The 22,649-nt window shown below is 36.9% G+C and overlaps 1 protein-coding gene across 5 annotated transcripts in view; it reads left to right on the top strand.

Annotated features, from left to right (window-relative positions):
• Positions 1–22,649, top strand: part of LOC139152590 (centrosome-associated protein 350-like) — a 50,062-nt gene that overhangs the window by 19,508 nt on the left and 7,905 nt on the right. The window contains exons 12-38 of one of the 5 annotated variants that reach the window (XM_070725830.1): positions 227–349; positions 757–1,058; positions 1,729–1,835; positions 2,652–2,821; positions 3,274–3,429; positions 4,050–4,181; positions 5,289–5,473; positions 5,660–5,764; positions 6,193–6,412; positions 6,759–6,898; positions 7,749–7,948; positions 8,526–8,844; positions 9,557–9,757; positions 10,107–10,358; positions 10,924–11,087; positions 12,001–12,129; positions 12,927–13,252; positions 13,680–13,831; positions 14,063–14,095; positions 15,012–15,205; positions 15,776–15,863; positions 17,620–17,799; positions 18,327–18,423; positions 19,491–19,581; positions 20,058–20,311; positions 21,152–21,278; positions 21,940–22,184. In XM_070725830.1, coding sequence (XP_070581931.1) covers positions 227–349; positions 757–1,058; positions 1,729–1,835; positions 2,652–2,821; positions 3,274–3,429; positions 4,050–4,181; positions 5,289–5,473; positions 5,660–5,764; positions 6,193–6,412; positions 6,759–6,898; positions 7,749–7,948; positions 8,526–8,844; positions 9,557–9,757; positions 10,107–10,358; positions 10,924–11,087; positions 12,001–12,129; positions 12,927–13,252; positions 13,680–13,831; positions 14,063–14,095; positions 15,012–15,205; positions 15,776–15,863; positions 17,620–17,799; positions 18,327–18,423; positions 19,491–19,581; positions 20,058–20,311; positions 21,152–21,278; positions 21,940–22,184 — 4,692 coding nt within the window. Of the gene's footprint in view, positions 1–226; positions 350–756; positions 1,059–1,728; positions 1,836–2,537; positions 2,822–3,273; positions 3,430–4,049; positions 4,182–5,288; positions 5,474–5,659; positions 5,765–6,192; positions 6,413–6,758; positions 6,899–7,748; positions 7,949–8,525; positions 8,845–9,556; positions 9,758–10,106; positions 10,359–10,923; positions 11,088–12,000; positions 12,130–12,926; positions 13,253–13,679; positions 13,832–14,062; positions 14,096–15,011; positions 15,206–15,775; positions 15,864–17,619; positions 17,800–18,326; positions 18,424–19,490; positions 19,582–20,057; positions 20,312–21,151; positions 21,279–21,939; positions 22,185–22,649 lie in introns of all 5 variants that reach the window. The other 4 variants (XM_070725826.1, XM_070725825.1, XM_070725829.1 and 1 more) reach the window with 4 other exon arrangements.

Here is a 22,649-nt window from a genome sequence, read left to right as displayed (position 1 = left end):
AATTTCTTTCATGCTTAGTTCGGTTCCAGGAATGTCAGCAGTCTACCACACTGCTGTGCTGACATCTTTCATTTACCGGTCTACGCCTAAAATTCCCTTGTCCTGCCTAATTATCATTGAAAGCCAAAGATATCATAAGATGTCATGGTGTGTTACAGCTATGTTGTTCTGGCTTTACATTGCACGAAATGGTTTATATGCTTTTTCTTGAATTTTGATCTCATAGAAAGTGAAAACTCGGCTGAAGAGGATGAGAAAGCAGACAAAACATCAGCCAAGCCTTCCAAATCCAAATCAAGTAAGAAAAAAACAAGTGTTACTACAAAGAAAAAAAGCAAACTGATAACAGGTATGTGTGGATCATATTAAATGGTTTGTCTCATACAATCCTATTCTGTGATCTAACTTTTACTCAGGAGTATTAATACTTTGTGTATTGAACTTGATTATATTTGTATCTACATGTAGTTTCTAAGATATCTGTCTGGTTTCATGTATGTCTTTGAGAAACTCTTAATTCACAATATATCTTGAGGTTTTGCATTTCTGCTACCAACAAAATATAAGAAACATATTATTGTATCCTCTCCAACATACCAGTGTACGTTTAGTACTGATGTATTTCATCATTTACATTTATATCATGTTATCCACAATGTCATTATTTTATTGTTAAATATTACTTACCACATATCATTATCAAATTATTTCACAAGTCATGACGTTTTATTAATAACTCATCACTTTGGCTTGTAGAACCGCAATATCCAACGCAGAAAGTCAGGACCTACGACAGCGATGAAGTCAGGAAATACATGGCCAAACAGCAAGCAGATCGTAAAAAGAAACTACAAGACTCAAAGAGGCAGCAACAACTGGCAGAGGACAAGAAAAAAACCCAGCTGGATGAACTTTACAGGAAGCAAAAACAGAGCGTGAAACAGAGTGAGAAAAAGAAAGCTGTTCAAAGAAAGAGAATGGATGAAACTTTTAGCAAAGGACCACAGCATCCTCAAGACTTGCCAAAGCGACATCCATTTCCTTCCGACAGAAGACGAGTGAGTATTCCTTCCAATTATTACTTTATAATGTCTCACCGTCATGTTATTGTGTGACTGATACATGTAATGAAAATTTGACTGTTAGATTTTCAATGTACTTTGGCATTCATTCATGTATTGTGCATTTCTGTACACTTTCAGTAATATGAACTAGACTGAAATGGTGAACCCACTGGTCTTGACCAAATGTTTTATAGTTCTTTAAAAGGTGACCTCTAGGTTTGTCAACCTTTGGTATAATACAGTCAATATAACGTTAATTTTTACAAGAATTGTCCATCCAGCAAGATCCTTCAATGCTTCAAATTTTAAACATTTAAAATAACTTGCTAGTGTCAATGTTTTATGAATTAATTTGTCTATCTACCATACAAGTACATTTCTTACTTGACTAGAGAGTGAACAATGTGTTGCAGTGATCAATTCATTAACAAAGACTCCCAGAGTTTGAAAGTTATGCTGTATTGCACTGTAAAGAGCCAGGCTGTTCAGAGTAGAATTTAAGTGCTTTGTAAGAGTAAAAGCGTTACACTGTAGTGTACCTCTACAATGGGGTTATCACACAGTGCATAATTCTAAATTGTCTGTGCATGTGACATCCATAATATGTATAGTGTCTCCATATTTGATTTTCATGTCCTTCACAACTATGTGTTAAAATTTTTAGGTTGAGCTGAGTGGTTCTGACAAGGAAAACAAAGGAGTATGGAGTGCATCCAGCAGTTCAACCTACAGTGATGACAGCATCCTGCCATCAACACCAAGATCACAAAGGTAAATAACCTCCACTGCATTGACTGTGTATACAATCCACAGTGAATCCATCGGCAGCATCTGACACTGTGTCAGAGTCTGATGAAAGTTGAGACTTTGTTAGTATACTCCAGAGATTTAGAATTTTGTAGTAAGAGTGATGACAATTTGTAGCATATTGTTATGTAAGTCTGCAGTGTAGTACTGTATAAATTTGCAGTGTATTGCTCTACAGAAGTACATTTGTCTACACTTACTAGCATGTTTATAAATTTAGAGTTGTACCAAAATGTAAACATGGTCTGTCCTTCTAAATCCACTATTTGTAATCCCCCATTCAGCATTGGTGTTCTCTACCTGCACTGACTATTCAAATATATCTTTAGTGTTTGACATGCAGGTGTTCAAGGTGCATGCGTGTGCAATCGTGTAATGTTTACATCTGTATTGACAATCATCTGTTGGTGCATATGTTGAGTAACATTCATAAAGTGTGATTTATCTGTGATCTCATTCTCGAGTTTTTGAAATTTGCTTGCATGAACAAGTTTTCAAAGAAAGAAATATTGCTTTTCATTCGTTCAAAAACTTCAGTTGTCATGACAACATTACTTCTGCTTCCCTGTTCCGGTATGTACTTTCCCACATCATTTCATTATTCTCTGTATTTCACTGTCTCTTTCTTGGTATGGTTCCTTTCCTCTGTCACGGTTCTTCATCCAGTCCAAGGGTGATCACAGGGGAGACGGGACACCACAAACCGACACACACAGATCAAAGCACCCCCAAAGCCACTGATAAACATGATGATCAAGGCGTTACCATGGAAATTGACAGGACTGGAAGTCCACTACTTCACCCTGGCGACTTGCAAGGCAGATCAAAACTTGCTCCTAAGACTTCCAGCACAGATAATTTGACCATTGGATTGGACAGAGGTGAACTGGATCAGAGAGAGCTACTCAGAAAACCATACTCTAGTAGCTTGACCGACTTGAGATATAAAGGTTGGTAGTTTGACCGACGCGAGATACAAAAGTTAGTTCATTGCTTTACCATACTGACTTCAAATTTTCAGTGCACTGGTACAGTAACGGCGATGTTCTTTAAAGAAATGCATTTTGAAAAAGTAATGGTATCAAAAATGTTATTGTTCTGTACTGTCTTTACTCACCTAAGTGTTATTATTGTTGATATTAATACAAACATTTATCCTCGCTAAGTTTATCAAAGGTGCCATTTTGAAAATCCAAGCAGTGATGTTTTAATAATCTATCATGGTATCCATAAGCCTTATATCACACTGAAATGTACACTAAATGTGATACTTTGATCATAATGTTGACATCTAGCTGTCTTCAAGGTGTCAAAACGTACATCTAACAGATTCATACTATTCTTGTAGATATATCAATTGTATTTGTCCAAGTGACAAGTGTAAATGGTGAAATTTTTACAGGTCTAAGTGGTTCCTGGAACGTTAGCGGAAGAAGTAAAGCAGAACGCTTGGCAGCCATCAAAGATATGGCGTCAGCATTACAAGGCAGGATAGAAGCTGAAGCAAGGAGATTAGCTGGTGATCTTGAAGCTACTGCCAGTAATTCCAAGCTTGATGGTAAGAATTTGTGCACAGAAAGTTTGCATTGTTAAGTACAAGCTGTGTAGATTTCGTTGTTTTCACCAATATTGCTACCACTTGTGCTGTTTTGCTTTGTAGGGAATGTGTCATAATGTTGTTATGTTTATTTAGTTACAAATGTCCAAATGAGAGTGAACAGATGAATAGATAAATTAATGAATAAATAAATATAAGATGAATAAATAAATAAATTTAATACATTTTAAATTAGAAAGTGAATTATAATGAAATTATTGATACCTAGCAATAATACTGTAAAAAAATCAAGTTTGATATGATACAACCATGAGCTCCACCGATGTACAGATGTATCAATTCTAATCTTAATCATATCCTTGTGAAAGCATGTAATAAGTTTCAGTTCAGCCCTCGTAAAGCAAAACCTCTTTTAGAGATACCATACTGTCATGTACTAAAATACCTGAAGTACTACTGAGTGGAATATTTGCATTATTCTCTTTTCACCTATTTAAAAGCTCTAACCCAGAGTTGTCAAGCTGACCACACACTTTTTACCTCCATGGAATGTTTTACATATCATGAAACCTCTTGCCATTGTTGATACTTACTTTTCCGGCCTGTAAATACTCTTTCAGGAACAGATCACTGGGCGTATGCATCAGGTGGAGGTGCTGACTCTAAAGCTGATGCTCCCTTGGATATTCCAAGATATGAAAGGATTACTGGGAAGCCATCAGACCATCTTGTCTTCATCAGTGATTTGCCAGGTTAGATTTGTGCCATCGTAATGTTAACATCTCTTTAGATCTAAGATAATGTCTCAGAGGCTAGCCATGCTTCTCAGAAAAAGAAATTGCTTATGGCTTAATAGTTAGCATTCTTGAGTTAATAAATGTATGAGCACTTAAAGCTGCATAAGCTGTATCTTTTGGCTATTTTTTCAGAACTTTTGTTTTGTGGTTTCCCTACGCTTTCTGTATTGAATCCCTAAACTGTAATTTAATGCCAAATATTTAGCATATCAACACAAACTATATGAGTATAATATACATTGTTATAGTTGAAAATTGTATTCAAGTCCAGACTAGAATTCATTTGTAAACAATAAACAATGATCACTACACACATACAGGCTGTGTTGACAATAAGAATACTCGAAATTTCAGCATGACAAACGGATTAGGGTCAGACACGCTAGTTGATATACAGACGCAGAATACTGAAAAACTTGCCACAAGTTACTGCTTATGTCCCTTTAAGTACTTTGTATGAGTATGCTCATACTTATTTGTCATATGGTACTTTGAAAGGCAAGTTACGCCCAATAAACTTGACAGGTTATATCTTTTGAATCAGTGGTGTTTTAATATGAATTTTCTATTGTAATAGTTCTCAAAGTAGTATGCGCACCAACAGTGAAAGACTTAAAGTTTTACTCTAACTTTCCTGAATGAAACTTTCAACCATACTCTACCAAATCAAGAATAATAATCGGGTCACCGTGCAAAGTGTGGTACTGGATAAACAAATCAGCAAACATTTAGCTATGGTTAAGATTTAAAAGGACAGCAATCTGTGTGCTAACTATATGGAAAAAAATAAAATTTTTGATTTTGGAAAACTAAGATGGCAAAATTTTTCTTACTCCAAGAGCTTTAACATGAGCCCCTATGTGATAAATGATTGTAATAGATCAGAAAAGAATTGTAAAAATGTGAGAGTCCAAACATCTGTCCCCGAGGCATTCTAACTTAAACAGTAACTTACATAGTGGATTCGTAAAGCTATTTATGCATCTCATTCCATGCAGTAGTCATTCCAGTAAGCATGGATGTACCAGGGTTCAAGTGTCTTATTCTTTGCTTCATTGACAGGAGTTGGAAACTTATCATCTCAGGCTAGACTTGCGTCTGATCAGGAGAAGCAAGATGAAGCAGCCACCAAGATCCAGGCAGCCTACCGCGGCCATCACGTGAGACAAGGATTAATGTGGAAACTACCGTCTGGTTTTACTCTGGGAGACAGAATGCATGGCGTAGACGCAGATAGACCTATCAAGGTAAAGAACGTGCTTGTCGTGAAATGAATTTACCAATCAGCTAATTTCATATAAACAAGTAACCATTTGCACGATCGCTTTTGTTAATATTAGAAAATTGGCAACTTGTCTGATCAAACTGGGCTGTGATTTCTTGCTCGTATCATGCTAGAAGTGCGGTAATATGCATGTTCTTGTTTACTTCAGTCACTGTCGATGGGACTTGACAAATCACCGTATCATTCAGATAATGACTCCATCAGTGAAAGAACATTGACAGAACATAGCCTTGACATTGATCTTAAACCACAGGTGAGAATTCGTTGTTAACCACGGTCTGTGTGACTGTCAGATTAGAATTATATCTGTTCTTCACACACTATAGGCACTCAGTTACAATGAAAAGTTAAACGTAATTTTGTGTAGCATAACTCCTGTTGTCACCACATATATTTCTGTAATTATGGAAACCATAAATGATGCTGCGTATTAACTGCATGTGAAAGTAATGTATGTAATGAACTGAATGTGAAAGTATGTTCAAAAGTGCATCCATTGATTCATACTGAAACCTGATTTGATGACATCATCCCCATTTCTATGGTGAAGGTATACCTTGTGGTTGCTGCACGGAAGTGTATTTCCATGACTTTGTGAAGTTCTCCATCTGCAAGGTACAACTTCAAGAATCAGAAACCATTATAATCCTGGGACAACAATGTTTGTTCCTTTGTTTTCAGTTCAAGGAACTCTTCACGCCAATGGACCACCAAGGCATTGACAGAGATCAGAAACTACTTGATGCTGATCTCTACCGTGATCTGCTTCCAACTTCTGTGAATAGAAGAGACTATTTACGTTCATCCTATGGCCAACCTAAAGCTGATGGTTACAGTGTTATTGATATCTACACAAAGAGATACGGAGAGGCCTCAAAAGATCCATCTAGGAGATTTGCAGGTAAACGAAGATTGAATTGTCTGAAATTTGCAACAGACATTTTGATAGCGTTCCTGACACCTAGCTAGCATCATACCAAACCACCCAGTGTGGTACATGGGGAGTTCATTTTGTAATCTCTGGTGACTTATTCTTGGCTGTAAGAGTTTCAACAGCCACAGTAAATGATATCTGACTGAAGAAGTGTGCATGTCTTGAAATTCGTAACAAGGTTTACCCAGTATCACTCATTGATTTCCAAAAATAAGCAAAGTGTTCAGATAGCCAAGTTGTATATATCAAAGTAGGAAAAGGGCTGGTTTAGATTTACACCAACAACTGAAGTGTCTGTACCTGTTTATTTCAGCAGATAGTCTTGGTACGTCACCAGCTGACAAGTCACTGAGTCAAGCATACATCTATGAGGATGATTTCACAGGTGGCAGTATCTCTCAAAGTCATCAAGGTGTCACTAGTCCTGTCCCAAGATCACATCTAGCATCACAGGTTGGTATCTGACATGTGAACTCAACTAATCTGCATACCATGTAAAATGCAAAGTTTCTCAACTCTGTGAGCTTGTGTAGAAACTTCTTCACCTTATATTCTTCAGCCCAATACCGTATCAGTGAATGTTCACGTAAATTGTATTTAAGTCAAAAGAACTGTTGTAAGTATTGAGGACTCTGCTGATTGTCTCAAAACCTGCACCTGGTTGACAAATTGCATTATGTTCTGAGGTATGCTACGTCCAGAATTCACCGAGAACAGCAACAACATGTTATTCATAGGAGGGTAATGTAAATTTTGAAGTGCCTGTTTAGCTTTGCATTGAACAGCAGATACAATACATGTTATTTTACAAGTGACTGCTAGTCATTGTCTGAAATGCCCTGTCGTCACTGTCAGTGTTTGAGACATCAACCAATGTACAAGCTGCATGTGAAAGGAAAAAGTAAGATAGATGGAGAGGTGTTGCTCATTCAATATGTGTGAACTTACAACTGTAGTAGGACATTTACATGTAAAAGAAAGTTCTACATATTGTGAAATTTTATGAAGTCAGTGCTCTAAAGTCATATCGTCAAATTCTGTGTTTTACATGTGTACCAGAGACTTAATTTTGGAATTGCAGAGTCATGATAAAGCTATGAAATATATACAAATATATATTTAGTAATGGTCTTTAACAAATGTTTTAATTTGTTTGTATTTGAAACTGTGTTACAAATCATTGTTAAGTATTTTCAGAAGAAGAGCAAATTTAACAAAAATGTCAAGTCTGACATCGACAAATATAATAAATATAAATATTTGAGAATATAATATTAACTCAAAATTATCATGTTCTTACCAGCGGTCTCTGAGCAAAGCTGCATCGTACAGTGATGATTTTACTGGCAGTGTATCCAATCAGTCAAAGAAATCTGCAAGTCTCAGCGGTGAGAAAGGGTCAAAGGACAAAGGTCAGACAAGTGTCAGGAGGTCAACAGAGAAGAAAAGTCCTCGAAGAGAAGATACACTGGAAGAGGTGTCATATTCACAAAGCTTTTCAAGGTGTGTGTTGTTGTTTTGTCTTTGACCTAACTCTTCCCCAATCAACTGATTCTAAAAGCTAGCCACCCATTAGTTTCTTTGCTGTATGCTTAAAGCCCCCACTCAATTATCAGATTTATCTAATATAAATATTATTTACTTGATGAAATATTCAATGGAAAACAAAAGAATGACAAACTGTTAATGGGCTATTGACACATTCGCTAATGCGAGAACCTGGAATCGAGAAGGGCGCCTTTAAATGCTCATTCATCTTCTCATGTTCCACAGTAAAATATGTGTTGTTTCCTCAGTAAACTTTCAGTAGCTCTGATTCATGTGTATGGCATTTGTAAAAATCTCTGTCATTGTGAAAATCACATGAAAATTCAAGTATTTTGTATGTGAGATTATGTTGGGAAATTGCTTTGATGTGCCCTGTCTGTAAATCATGATTTTTCATCCACATAGTCTATTTAAAGCAAAATATGATGATACATGATGTTGTCAACAGTCACTGCAACTTTTAATCAACTAACCTTCAAAATTAACTATCTGACAATTGAAAATCACCGTCATATTTCGTTGACTCTATCAGTTCTGAAGAGGAAAACCAGTTAGCATCCAATAAACGAACACGAACACCAAGTCCAAGGACGGTATCCAGTCACAGTAAATCATTACGCAGCAAATCGCCGGCAGTGAGCGGAACGAAATCACCGGTGCCTCTCAGTGAAAGGAGGTCGCCACCAAACCGGGAATCTTCCGATCGACGGTCTCCGGTATCTGACCGGAAATCACCAGTTAGCAGTACTCTGAGAAAATCACCCATAACCAAAGACTATGTGAATGGATTCCAACCTGTGGAAGAAATCATCAATGAGGATGATGGAGAATACGATACAAGAGTACACAGGGTTAGTATATCACAGTACAGTATTCTCAAAATAGTAGTCCGTAAATTTCACAGGGTTTGTATATCTGTACAGTATCCACAAAATAATAGACTGTACATTTCACAGGGTTTGTATATCTATATAGTATCCACAAAATAATAGACCTTACATTTCATGGCAAAGGCTGCTCTTTAAATAAGGAAACTTTGAACATGTCTTTGTCAATGTTTCTACTGCAGAATAAAAGGACGCAGATCACCCAAGAGACCATGTGATTGTGGTGCAAACAAACCCATGTATACAAACACATATAGAAATACATGTATTTCTATGCACGTTTGTGCACATTCTTTTGTTTGCACATTCTAATTCCGGGTTTAATCTATTAAATTATTTACGATATCTGAATTTGCAAAAATTAGTGTGATACCAAGTCTCAAAGATAGGGTGAGGCTATTAATGTGGTTTATCTTCAAATAGGAGTTGTGTAGAAAGACTGCAATGTATAGCTATAAAATTGGCAAAGTGTCATGCTGTTAGCAGATCTTCATATAGTGTGTGATGCAAGGCAAATGAATGCATACCATTTGTAATCAGTCTGTACTATGTGATCTAGAGACTTAAACTATTCTCCAGTTACTCTAAATAAACTTTGCGTTAAAAAATATGATTTCTTCGCATAATAGATGTAACAACAGATCCTTACCATCTCTGTATTACTTTGACATTCCAGCCTGTGCCCTATGGGCTAGGGAGGCCAGTTTCTGATGTGCCCCCTAGGTTAGCACCAAGTGCTTTGGAACTGAAAATGGCTGCAGAATTGAACCTGTTAGAATCAATGGAAGAATCGATGAGACAGCTGACAGAGGTTGAGAGAGCCAGGGCGGTGTCTTTAGCTCAACAAGAAAGTGTATCACTGGCTCAGATCCTTAAGGTAAGAGATAAACACTTTGCATATCAAATGTCTTCAGTGCAGTGTTGTGTAGCTCAGCACAAATCTATTCATTTGTTATAATTTTATGAAAGGGTATGTCACCGTATCACACATCTAGGTGCAGAATTTGTCACATACATCTTTTACATAAATTTGTCACATACAGGTAGGCTGCCTGCTTTTCCTTTTATGAACATTATATTTTGTGGCAAGGTAGAGACGAACATTTATCACTTCTGTTTTAGCCTTCTTGATGAAATATAAGAACATGGTATTTCTTCACAACTGAAAGGGTTTTGAAACAAAACCTAGGCATTCTATAACCTTTTACCCTTGAACTTTGACACAGGCCAGACAACAGAGCCATGAGAGAGAGTTACAACTTCTGTCATTGAAAGCCAAACAAGAAGCTGACGAGGCTAGCAGACAACTTGAAGAGGCTCGTAAGAGAGCAGCAGAGGCTGCGTCCCAAGCTGAGAAGTCCATGGCTAGTGTGAGGAAAGATGTACCAGATTCCGTGAATGATGCAGCACAGAAACTGATGCAGTCACAAGCTGAAGCAGCTATGGCAACGGCAGAAGCTGCTAGACAACTCGCTGAGGTCAGTACTGTATGGGCAGCAGTGTTGTATAATAGACTTTTACTTCTCATGATGGCAACCGATCACCAGCAGATCACAGTCCAAACCACAATCCAAAATTTTGCGAAACTGAAAAACATGTAATTCATGATGAAGTGTCACAACCATACTTCAACAAAGTTGCTGTTGGTAAAATGAATATAAAAAGAACTCAATTTTATAGTATTGTTGTACTTACTGTATGTGAGTTGTGTAGCTTTACATTTGGGTTATTTATTCAAGGTTGGTATTTTCCTACCAAGGCTGACAGTGATCTGTAATCAATATCCTTTGAAAAAAGAAATTTCAGGTTTTTGTGAAATAACGATTTTGGTTTAATCGATCTACAACAATTTCCTACACATCTGTTACCACCACCTCAACCACAACGATGTCAATAGCAACTACTAGTACTACAATTACTATTCCTACACCTATATGCTCTATCCTACTACTATACATACTGGTTTATGACCAAAACTACAACATGCTATTACTGCCACTCCTGGTGTTTCTCCTAGTCTAACTGTACATTCTGTTTGTACAGGCAAGACACACTTCTATGGAACATGTTGCAGCCATGCAGAAGTTTGATCCAACCAAAGTAGCTGCAGAAACAGCATCAGCCGCAGCAGCTGCCGCAGTAACTGCAGCTCTAGAAAGACAACGTCAGCAACAGATTGAACAGTGGAAAGAAATAAGAGCTAAAAAGTAAGAAATACATTTTCTGTTTCACTTACACTACGTAGTACAAGGGTGATAGATTATGCCTCCATTTTGAAGACTTCTATAATTAAGATAGTTAAGGCCTGGAAAACAAAAGACTTATTTTGCTCAAACTTTCCTCAAGCAAACTTTCAACCATTTTCTTAAAAAATGAAGAATGAAAATCGAGGGTCACTGTGCAAATTTTGGTACTAGAGAAAGAGATTACCTAATATTTCCTGATATTTTAAATTCAAAATTGCGGCCATCCCTTTATTATCTCTATTAGGGAAAATAAAATAACCAGCTCTCACAAAACTAAGCCAATGAAAACTTTATTTTCTCTATAAACTTTACAATGAACCACGACAAGTGGTAGACCAAAATAACATTGTAAACGTTTGAGAGTCGGAATATCTTTCTCTGAGGCTCATTCTACTTTACTGTACAGTAATCTGCAAAAAATAAATATTTCTGTGATATTTTGAGCACAATTTTGGAGACATGCTTTTGAAGACTAGTCATTCAAGAAAGATAAAATTGTATTTTGTAAGGTGCAAACCATAAACCAAGGGCCCAAACCACAAGCTACAGCAATACTGATAAGTGCTAAAAGGACAATATTAAATCAAAATGATTTGCTGCCAGATTGCATTGTTGTTCCTACAGTGCTATATTTCATAACAAAACCTACCATTTAAATCAGGGCAGTTGATTTGTTGTATTATTACAAACTTTAAGACATAATCACATTATCTGTATGTTCTAAGATTCAATTTTCAGATTACTGCAGGAGAAAACATTAACTCCCTCAAGTAGATTTTGTGCAGAGTGAACAAAGTCACTGTTGGCCTGTCATTATACACTTATCTCATTTCATGTATCAGTTCTTGTTTACTAGTATTTTTCTAATTGACAGAGCCAAGCAACTGAGTGACTATTCTACAAGTAGTAGTCCTAGCAGGACAGATAGCAGAGCGCCCTCTACATCCAAATATTCATCGGACTTCACTGATTACTCATCCAAATCCAAGGATGCTTCACAAAGGTAAGTATCCTGTGTTCCCTTGCCTTCTCATTATGTAATGTATGAGCCTCAAAATAGGTTTTAATTTTTTTCTCAAGCTTTCAACAAGGAAACTTTAAAGCATTCTTTCTCTCAATTGAGAATGAAAATTAGGGTTCACCTTGGAAAATTAAGGATAAGAGATACAAATTCCTTAAAATTTAATGATATTTGAAATTCAAAATGGCCACTCTACTCTGCATTAAGTCTGTTGGGAAAGCTTGAATTTTCCACTTTCATGGAAACAAGAAGGCAAAAACCTCACATACTCCACTGGCATTAAAATGAGTCCATACTGGCAGTAGACCAGAAAAGTATTGTGAAAATTACAGCGTTTCCTAATCTGTCACTGGGGTGCATTCTACCTTAAAAATAAACCATTTCCTGCACTGTGCAAGTCTAAAAGATTGTGCAAAGCTGTAGTCTTTGCAAGGCATTGTGTCACAACACAAGACAAACACATCACCTACAGTATGGAGGACTCTAGAATAGTAAAAAAATGTCATTAAACTATACAGATACTCCACCATGATATAGAAATGAAGTCATTTAACATGGTTGGCAGTTGATTGCAAGATCTTACAATAAGCAGTAAAACATCAGTTGATTCAGCTTGTAACTATATTGATAAGTATTTGTTCAGCAGTTTTGAAATTTTAATTTGGAATATATTTTTACCGCTTTGTAAATTACCGGTATCCCTAATTTTAATATCCAGAGATCAAAGGTCGCAAATATCATTGCAGTAAATGATTGTGTACTACATATTGGTGTTTCAGCTCACCTCCAAGTTACAGTGACAAATACCGTTCAGATAGATCACCACCCAAAGACAAAAACATCAGCATTTCTGAAAGTGTGAAGACAGCAGAGGATGCATCACAGGCTCAACGTGATAAAGACATTAGCACAATATCATCAGTGCAGACGGCTGCGGACACAGCTAGGAGTGTTAGTAATGGTTCCATCAAGACAATCAGTGGTGTGTCTGTAGACAGAGAAAACTCAGAAAATAATGGTGATTCATCAATCCAGACTGATCCATCTATCAGTGTTGCCAAGGACTCTTCTAAAAGTGATAGCATTGCTGAAGAAATTACCAAAGGTATTTGTCATGTGATTTTAAATTGATGGGAAACTCTTTGACGGCATCCATTAGTTTTTCATCATGGATTAATAGATGTAACTGGGTGAAATCAGATATTTTGGGGTGAACTCAATTGAAATGGTAGCAGTGGAAACTGCAAATGTTGGTATTTGACGTAAAGAAAATACTTCTTTACTTTTCAAACCTAAACTGTAGAAGTCATTTAAAATATTACTATTACAGTATAAATTAGTTTTTCCATGTAATCCTATTGTAATGAACTGAATGAACAGAGAGTGATTTTATTTGTGCTGTCACATATTTGCCACAACTTATGAGATGGTCACATTCCCTGACAAACAAAATGTACCAATTCTTACTCTGTTAGTCACAACCTTTTGACACTTCTGATCAATATTGATTTCTCCATGGCATAAATCTACAGGAAGTGGAGAAGACTATTCCATGCAGTTTGATTCGCATACAGAAGATGAGATTGATGAGAAATCATTCCGGATGTTACTTCCATCGGAAAGTCATCGATTACATACTTCCAAGGGAAGACATGGAAGTCAGTCAGATCATGCATCTTCATCCGTAAGTTGACATTGCTTTGTTATTGCCTATTACTTCAGTCCTCATTGTAAGAGTTTGGAGAAGGAGAATTCTACTGCCTGACTGGTTTCTCAGTTTGTGAAAAACATGTACAAACATGAAACTCACATGAATGACTCTGAATTCAATTTTAACTCATAACCGTTCAACACTGTCTTGATTGTTTAGATATTGTCATTAACTAGTAAAATATTGTTTTCTCTGCATACCCAGGATGAAATGCCACTGACTCATGACTCTGGCAAGGTAAGCCTAGAGTTGTTATTTCATCACCATTGTTTATTACATCTGATTCAGCAAACAAGTTCAGTCAGGAAATATTGAGATTGTGATTGCTGACATCATGAAAGCCTTTTCATGGCACAGTAGTATCCAAGGAAACACAAAGAAAAAATTCTGTCTTGTTGATTCATCAGTCATCTGTGTGAAGTAGAGATGAATATAGTTTATAATGATGTGGTGTTGTCATCTCCATGTTTGTACCCAAAGGCATTTCATCTGTACTTTTTCGATGGTGAATTTTCTGTTTGCGTTTATTTACAGTATTTCATGGGGTGCAAGAAGACAACTTCAGTAGTTCTGATAGGTTGTGCCCCATTATGTGGTAGATGGGTTGATGAGTGAAATGAGAAAGTCTGGCAGAGTTTGGTCATGCCACATAACTGCATCACATAATACATTATGTACAAGTACCCACATTGCACCCATAGATGCAGTGCAAACCATACAGCATTGTCCATCCAGTAGATGCCTTGTTGCTCTATTGCCTTGATTCCAGTGTTTATCCCATACTGTTCAAATGGTCAAATAGGTGCATTTCATGGTCATGAATATTCATAGGAAATGAGGTTGTGCAAAAATGTACAGTCTGTTGTGTCTGGTGAAGGAGCAGGGCCACCACCGAATTCTGTGTTGGAACTTGAGGTGCTTGGCTGTAAAGCCAGTTTTGATCCAGGCAAAATGACATTGTCTGAACACTGTGTTACCAAAGTTTATACAGTACTTTCTGAGGCGACTCTCCATCACCACAATGTGGAATAAGCTTTATATAGTAGTTTCATAGGCGTAGTTAGAACGTTACAAAGAGAATATAATGGGAAGGGTCCAGATACAGGTTTGCCATGATTGTGAAGTTCTAACAATTTACCGTCTAAAATTTCAGTGGGCCAATGAAGATCTGAGTTCACCATTCAGTGCTGAGGAATCATTCAACAAATTCACAGCTGAGATGGTCAAACAGTACATGAGAGAGGAGGAACTCCGAGCTCAACACCAAGCTGCTCTCTTGAGGCTTCGAGAAAAGGCATTGAAAGAAAAAACCAAAGCAGAGATGGCATGGATTGAACATCAAAAGAAGTAAGTTTTATTATAGAGATCATTATGATTGATAGTATTTGAGGTAAAATTCAAAGAGCATGTAAAACCAAGACAGAAGCTTTGTAGGAACTACTAACACTGTGAATTTGAATGCGATGATTGGCATAAAACAAGACATCGTGTAATATTATTACCCACTCTAGCATCTGAATTATGTATAGAAATCCCTCGAGTGTACATTGATGCTAAGTTACTTACCCGTCGTTCAACTGGCTACAGACGCATAAAATGAGCGTAGCCTATCACTGGCTATATTATTGAATTTGGTAAAGACTAATAGTGATTCAGGCTTTCGCAATGGTAATCATGAGGGGCATAAGTAGTGCAAGGTACATATATACCGTATGGTAGTTGTTATGTCAGCTGTAGGGATTTGGACAGATGTGAATTTTTGAAAATACCAAACAAGGAGACTTGACACTTCACCAACACATTTTTTAACCTTGATGAAACAGATTTATGTGTACTTGATGTATGGAGGATATATTTGTCAAAACTCAGTGCTTTGCTTTGTCACTGATGCAACAACAATGATTGGTGTTTTTGTAGGAGACTTAAAGATAAAGGAACAGATGAAGCAATGCCCCCACTCAGGAAGAAACAGAGAGGATTACTAATGAAACTCAAACAGGAACAGGTAACAGTTGATCTATGAAATGAAATGAGACTCAGCTGATAAGTTGAATTCTGTGATTTGAATGTGAAACCGTTTACATGTGAATTCTGTACAGTTGGTGAAATTAACTCATTTTTAGTCCCCACGGACACCGTCCGGGGGGACTAAAAATAAACTAAACTTATAGGTTTGGTCGTGTCCGTGCGTGCGTGCGTCCGTGCATGCGTGCGTCCGTCCGTTCACGCAGATATCTCAGAGATGCCCGAAGCGATTTCATTCAAACTTGGTACAAGGATTACTTCATATGTCATACAGATGCACGTCGATTTGTTTTGTGATACGATCCAATATGGCTGCCAGGCGGCCATTTTATTACGATTTTTTCATGTACAGAGCCATAATTCAGGCATGTTTCAACTGGTTTTATTCAAAGTTGGTACAAGGACATTGACCAATGTCATAAATATGCACGTCAATTCTTTTTGTGATACGATCCAATATGGCCGCCGTGCGGCATTTTGTTACGATTTTTTCATGTACAGAGCCATAACTCAGGCATATCTCAACCGATTATATTCAAACTTGGTACAAGGACATTGACCTATGTCATACATATGCACATCAATTTGTTTTGTGATACGATCCAATATGGCCGCCAGGCGGCCATTTTATTACGATTTTTTTATGTACAGAGCCATAACTCAGGCATGTTTTTACAGATTTTATTCAAAGTTGGTACAAGGACATTGACCAATGTCATAGCTATGCACATCAATTTTTTTTGTGATACGATCCAATATGGCCGCCGTGCGGCCATTTTGTTACGATTTTTATGTACAGAGCCATAACTCAGGCATATCTCAACCAATTTTATTCAAAGTTGGTACAAGGACATCAACCTATGTCATACACATGCACATTGACTTGTTTTGTGATACGATCCAATATGGCCGCCGTGTGGCCAGTTTATTACGTTTTTTCATGTCCAGAACCATAACTCAGACATGTATCAAGCAAATTTATTCAAAGTTGGTACAAGGAGATTGACCAATGTCATACATATGCATGTTAATTTGTTTTGTGATACGATCGAATATGGCTGCTGTGCGGCCGTTTTGTTATGATTTTTTCATGTACAAAGCCATAACTCAGGCATATTTCAACCAATTTTAATCAAAGTTGGTACAAGGACATTGACCTACCGTATGTCATACATATGCACATTGATTTGTTTTGTGATTCGATCCATTATGGCCACCATGTGGCCATTTTATTACGATTTTTTCATGTCCTGAACTACAACTCAGACATGTATCAAGCGAATTTATTCAAAAGTATTTTTATCACAGACCTAATGTAGAGGATTCTATCCTCTCTGAGGACCTGTAATCAAAGCACCCATTTACAAGTGGGGACTGTGTCATCAACGATGACTTGTTCAAATTGAAAAATCCCCAATCACTAATGAACAAGAAAGAGAGATTCTTTCAAAGGGGAACTTTAAAACTTACGTTTATTTCTTTATCTGATACTGTAAAATCATTCATTTTCAGGGGGATTTAATTTCATTAATGTGATATATGAAGCATTTTCACTTAGATTTGAATTCACTGATTTTTGGTCGTGAAACAATGGAATACATCGTTAACTAACATTCATTTGACTTTAGATTTAATCTATCTGTAAAAATAGTGAAATTAAATCCCAGAATATAATTCTATGTACAAAATGTTACCTCTGTGTGTTCTTATGCTCAGTGTACATTTTCTATTTGAAGGCTGAGATTGACAGACTTAAAGCAGCTAACAAGGCAGCCAGTCAGGAAAGGAAACTACTCCTGTACCAACAACAAGAAATCAGCAGGATTAGGAAAAGTGCACAGGCATACTGGGGAAGAGTTAAAGGAACCAAGACAGCTGCCGATGGATTGAAAAGTGATGATGATATCAGTATTGGGGTAAGACAGCATCTTTTATTGAAAAATCCACCAGAAATGTTAAAATCTAGCTTTTGTGTAAGTCCATGATTGCACTTGGGATGACCTTCCAAATTTAGTACTTAAAGCTGAATCTAAGCCAGCAGTCCATCAGTGTCCACGCATAATGAACTTTTGTTTTTAAAGCTTACAGCTCAGTGAAAAAGTATTAATTAATTCAAAGTGTATCATTGAGCACTAGATTTATAAATGTAGTGACATCGACTCATTATCTACGGTGCATATTTTATGTATCTCAGGGTGTGCATGATATATTTCTATGTCCATGCACATTTTGACACTGCTGAAGGTCAGCCTTATTGGCTAAGCAAGTTATCGACTGTAAATAACATTTAGTAATAGTGAGAATGATAATAATAATACATAAATGAAAAAATATGACGCATACTTCAGCAGCAGTTCATGTCATTTCCTGCCTGTTACTACCTAGACTAGAAAACGGAGAATATATTCTTTGCAGTTAAATTTGTGACATCTTTTGCCTTCAGCTGGATGACTCTGTATCAGATGTACCAGATGGATTATCCGATGTGTCGTCACCGAGTCCTGTCAAAACTGATAAAGAAGAGTCACCCAAGATGAAAGGTAAAAATGAAACATTGATAATCATCCACAATAGCTCAGTCAAGTAAACAATTTACCTTTCCAAAGATCACATTGAACCAGATAATTAGGGTGTACTATATGTACCTTGATTTTATACATTGAGAATTTAATGGGCCAAGTCATAAAGTCAGAAATATACATGCCAGCAGGAGCATGTTTGACCAGACTCGGAGCTGCTTATATCAATATCAAAAATAAACATGTCTGCCCGACTTAAGTGCCGTATACTATATGGCACAAGACCACTAATTAATTTCCCATAGGCCACCACATTAGCGTTGAGCTCGATTTTCCTATTTTAAAACATTCAGCGGCACGAATCCTCTTAACAGGTGTTAGGTCAATGCCAGCTTGACTACTGATTAATTTTTCGTGTGGGCAAGTCTACGGAAATTTTGAGATAGCGACGAAAATAGCGCCCTCAGTGGTGTTTTTGACAAAATTCAGGCTTATTGTTATGATTTCTATTAGCCCTAGAGCTCCTCATATTACCACCAAATGCTTCAGCCATTATTCACAACAGTCTGCATTTTGATTCAAGCAGAAAAATATCTTTACAAAAATTCTTGACGTGAAAGTTCAAACTAAACAAGCATCCATGCAGATATCAAAACGTCAAGGTCTGCACTATTTTTCTTCCGAACTATCTTCGTGGGTAACGAACCCTGAAGTGAATTAGTGGGCTGGTGCCATATAGTCTAAAAAGTGGCAAATTAACAAAGCGCCCTCTATGGCCATGTTAACATGACATGCTGCTCAGACACAAGCATTTTTTGTTTAACAATCGTACAAAGTATAAATAAATGGGTACCACAACAAGAGATGAAAGAATTCTTTGATGGCCCCAAACATTCCAGAAATCCTGTCTTTCTAACTAAGTAATATCATCTGGCCCACTCTGAATACCACTGAAATATAATGATAATTATAGATATTGATAACTTTGTTCTTAAGTTTAAATAGAAACCATACCAAAGATCTCTGCCTTTATGTATTTTAATAGTGATATTACAATTTGCGTTTGACTGATGTTTGTTCTGTGCCAGGTGCTGTATCGGATAATCAGTTGTCAGCTTCAGAGAAGCAGGCCAAGGTCATGCAGAAATTGAAGAAGATGAAAAAACAGTCCAATGAAAAGTAAGTCATCTTTGGTATCAATCTGTCTGCCCTACAGATTGGAACATTGCGTACTATTGCCAATCTTTATGATGTTGTACATCATGGCATATTGTGGTGTGCCACCATATTCTGGAGCAATAAAATTGACTGTTTCAAGCTACGAAGATACAGCCACATGTTAGCCATCTGAACTTGCATGAACTAGCTATTTAATTTTTCCAATTAGTTACGCAGAAGATTTTTTAGCAATATAGAACCAAGTCAGTCATCAAATTGCCGCCCATCATTGACTCCAAAGCAATGGAACTTTGAACTCACATCAACAGTGAAGTGGCAAGTGAAATGACTGAGTTTTGATTGTTGTTGTCCAGCTGGGATGTGTCTGTTAATGTGACTGAGTGTAGAAAAAAAAATTAAAAATTTTTGTCCAGAGCTTTCATTTTGCATTGATTCTTTGAAGTGCCCAATGAATTTTCAAACCAATTTGTGAACAGGTTTTTGACCAGGAGAGAACAGAAGTTGTTGAAACGGAAAGCCAAGGCAGAGGAGCTGTTGAAATGGAAGAAAATTGACGAAGAAGAATTGCTGAAATGGAAAAAGAAGTTAGATGAAGAGGAGTTACGAGTACAAAGCATGGAAAAAGAAGCTCTGAGACTGTTGGAAGAAAAAGCCAAGGCAGCCAAGGAAGGTAAACCAAGTGACAGTAAAACTAAGAAAGAACAAGATGAGAAGACCAAGAAAGACAAAGGTAAATAACAGCGTGTTCAAAATAGGAACTGTGAAAATCTGTTGTATGGTCAGATGAAACTCTTCTTGTTAATCCTTTGAGAGCCAATATCAATTTCTGTTGCCTTTACAAAATAAACCCCTATAAAATTTTCTCAGATTTTTGCCAAAATGTTGATAAAATCTGTAGCCAATGAAATGTGATAACCATTTGGTCCAAAATTATTAACAACTTTACAGAAAAATTCATAAGAATTGGTAAAATATTGCACTAAAATTTTTGCAGGAACAAATTACAGCACTCAAGGGGTTTTAAAAGACTTTGAATTGCTTCCCAAATTTGACAGCTTCAAATCTACACATTGTAATAGCATTATTACAGTTGCAGAATGTGGCCACTAATTTACTGTAATTTTCTCTCTTTTAGACTCAAGTTGCCCTTCTCATGTTCTGCAACAATATTTTGCCAGCTTTGACTGTAATTTTCTATTTCAAAATATTGAAAGTGGTGTACAACATTGAATCTAATTTTCAGAAGGTTTTTACGTAGATCATTCACTTCCCAGAAATTTTGACAGTGTCATTCTGGCAAACGTAGTAAGACTGTGTCAAGTTGGGTCATGCAAGGTCACACCTTACTGAACTGAACTACTATAGTTGCACAGGTTATATTTACCAAAATTTTAAGATATCTAACATTAGCAATTCCCTGTGAAAGGCTTGAAGTACACAAATTAGTGTTAATTCTTTTAAACACCTATGTACAAAACATCTATTTCATGGCTGATAAAGACTGCACTGAAATACCACACTACTGGAAATGAAAATACTTTATGTTGATCATTTCTGATGTTTTTTTCAGACGAGAAAGCAGCAGTAAAAGACAGCAAAGTGTCAGAGAAAGACGACAGTTCAATAACAGAAGAAATCAGCCAGATGAGCAGCATTGCTGAAGACATACCATCAGAATCACAGACAGATAAAAACAGGTCAGTGTGTACTGCTTGAAGAGACAGGATGTACATCAATTTCATCTCAGAACAAATTAATCGTTAGTAATCTAATATTTACCATTTGAGTTAACTTTTGGAAGACAAATGACTAACACTATGTGAATAGTCAACATCAACAAAAACTAATGTGAGAGCCAGGGTTTGTGGCATAAAGAGTTTTAACTTGTTTCAAGATCTTACAAGGAAAATGTGTCAGATAAGCTTTTGTCAATTGCGGTAGTACATTCCTCTGAATTCAAAGACTTAAACTGTCCCTCAAATTTTCTGTACATAAACTTTAAATCATACCCTTTCAAAACCAAGAATAAAAATCAGAGCAGAGGTTGCTGAGCAAAATCTTGTTCTAGAGAAACAAATTATCCAGTATTTACTACCATTCATTTGTTACATGTAGCTGTGTGGGAAAATTTATGATTGTCAATTTTCACAGAAATAAGCCATTGAAAACTTTAGTTACTCCCGAATTTTCAAAACGAGCTCCCACAAGTGGTATACCAAATGAAAATAGTATTGTAGAAATTTTAAAGTCCAAATATCTGTCCCCCAGGCTTAGCACATTGCAGCTTATAAGTAAATGTGAAAACTGCTGAAAAAATTTTAGAGTACAACAACCTTGACATTTGCTTATACTTCACAGTTTTCAAGCTCCAACCGGTAACGGCTTTTCCAGCGATGACACCACAGTCACTGAGGATTATGCCAATGAAAAGTTTGAGTCCATTGAGACCACAGCACCAGTGACAAGCCGTGGACTGTCTCCATCTCCGCGGGCAAAGACTCCAAGAAGCTTGAATAGTTTGTCCATCAGATATCCACTGTCACCGAGAACGAGAAGAGACGAGGAGAGTGGATCTGAAGAATCATTCTCTATGACTCAGTCTGGTGAGTCTAAACCTGTTCACCCCCAATTCCCTGTAAACAGGCCATTAATAACAATGGGTTTGGGCTAAACCATGGTAGTGAAAGGGTTAAAACTTTGGTTTGGTTGAGTCTCTGAGGATATATTGTGTGATATTTGCCGATGTAATGAGTGAAAATTATGCCACTTACAGCAGTGATGCTTTCCAATGAAAAATATTACAGGTGTGAACTTTCTGTATCAGAAAAATTTTACTTGTTAATGTCGAATGTGGACACCGGTGTACTACTGCCAGCAATGATAGTGCAACAGTATGGTAACTGTACAGGGAACTGAATTCACCATGTGGAAAGAAAGGTTACCATATACTTGAAGTGTGGTTACTATGTGTGCACTATGGTTGACATATTGGAACTTCAGCTCAATCATTATGCAGAAACTATGGTTGCCATATGGGAACTGTAGTCACTGTATACCAGTCAGTGTGG

This window comes from Ptychodera flava, chromosome 16 (assembly GCF_041260155.1).
Source record: "Ptychodera flava strain L36383 chromosome 16, AS_Pfla_20210202, whole genome shotgun sequence".
Classification (NCBI taxonomy): domain Eukaryota; kingdom Metazoa; phylum Hemichordata; class Enteropneusta; family Ptychoderidae; genus Ptychodera; species Ptychodera flava.
This window is presented reverse-complemented; position numbering and strand designations above follow the sequence as displayed.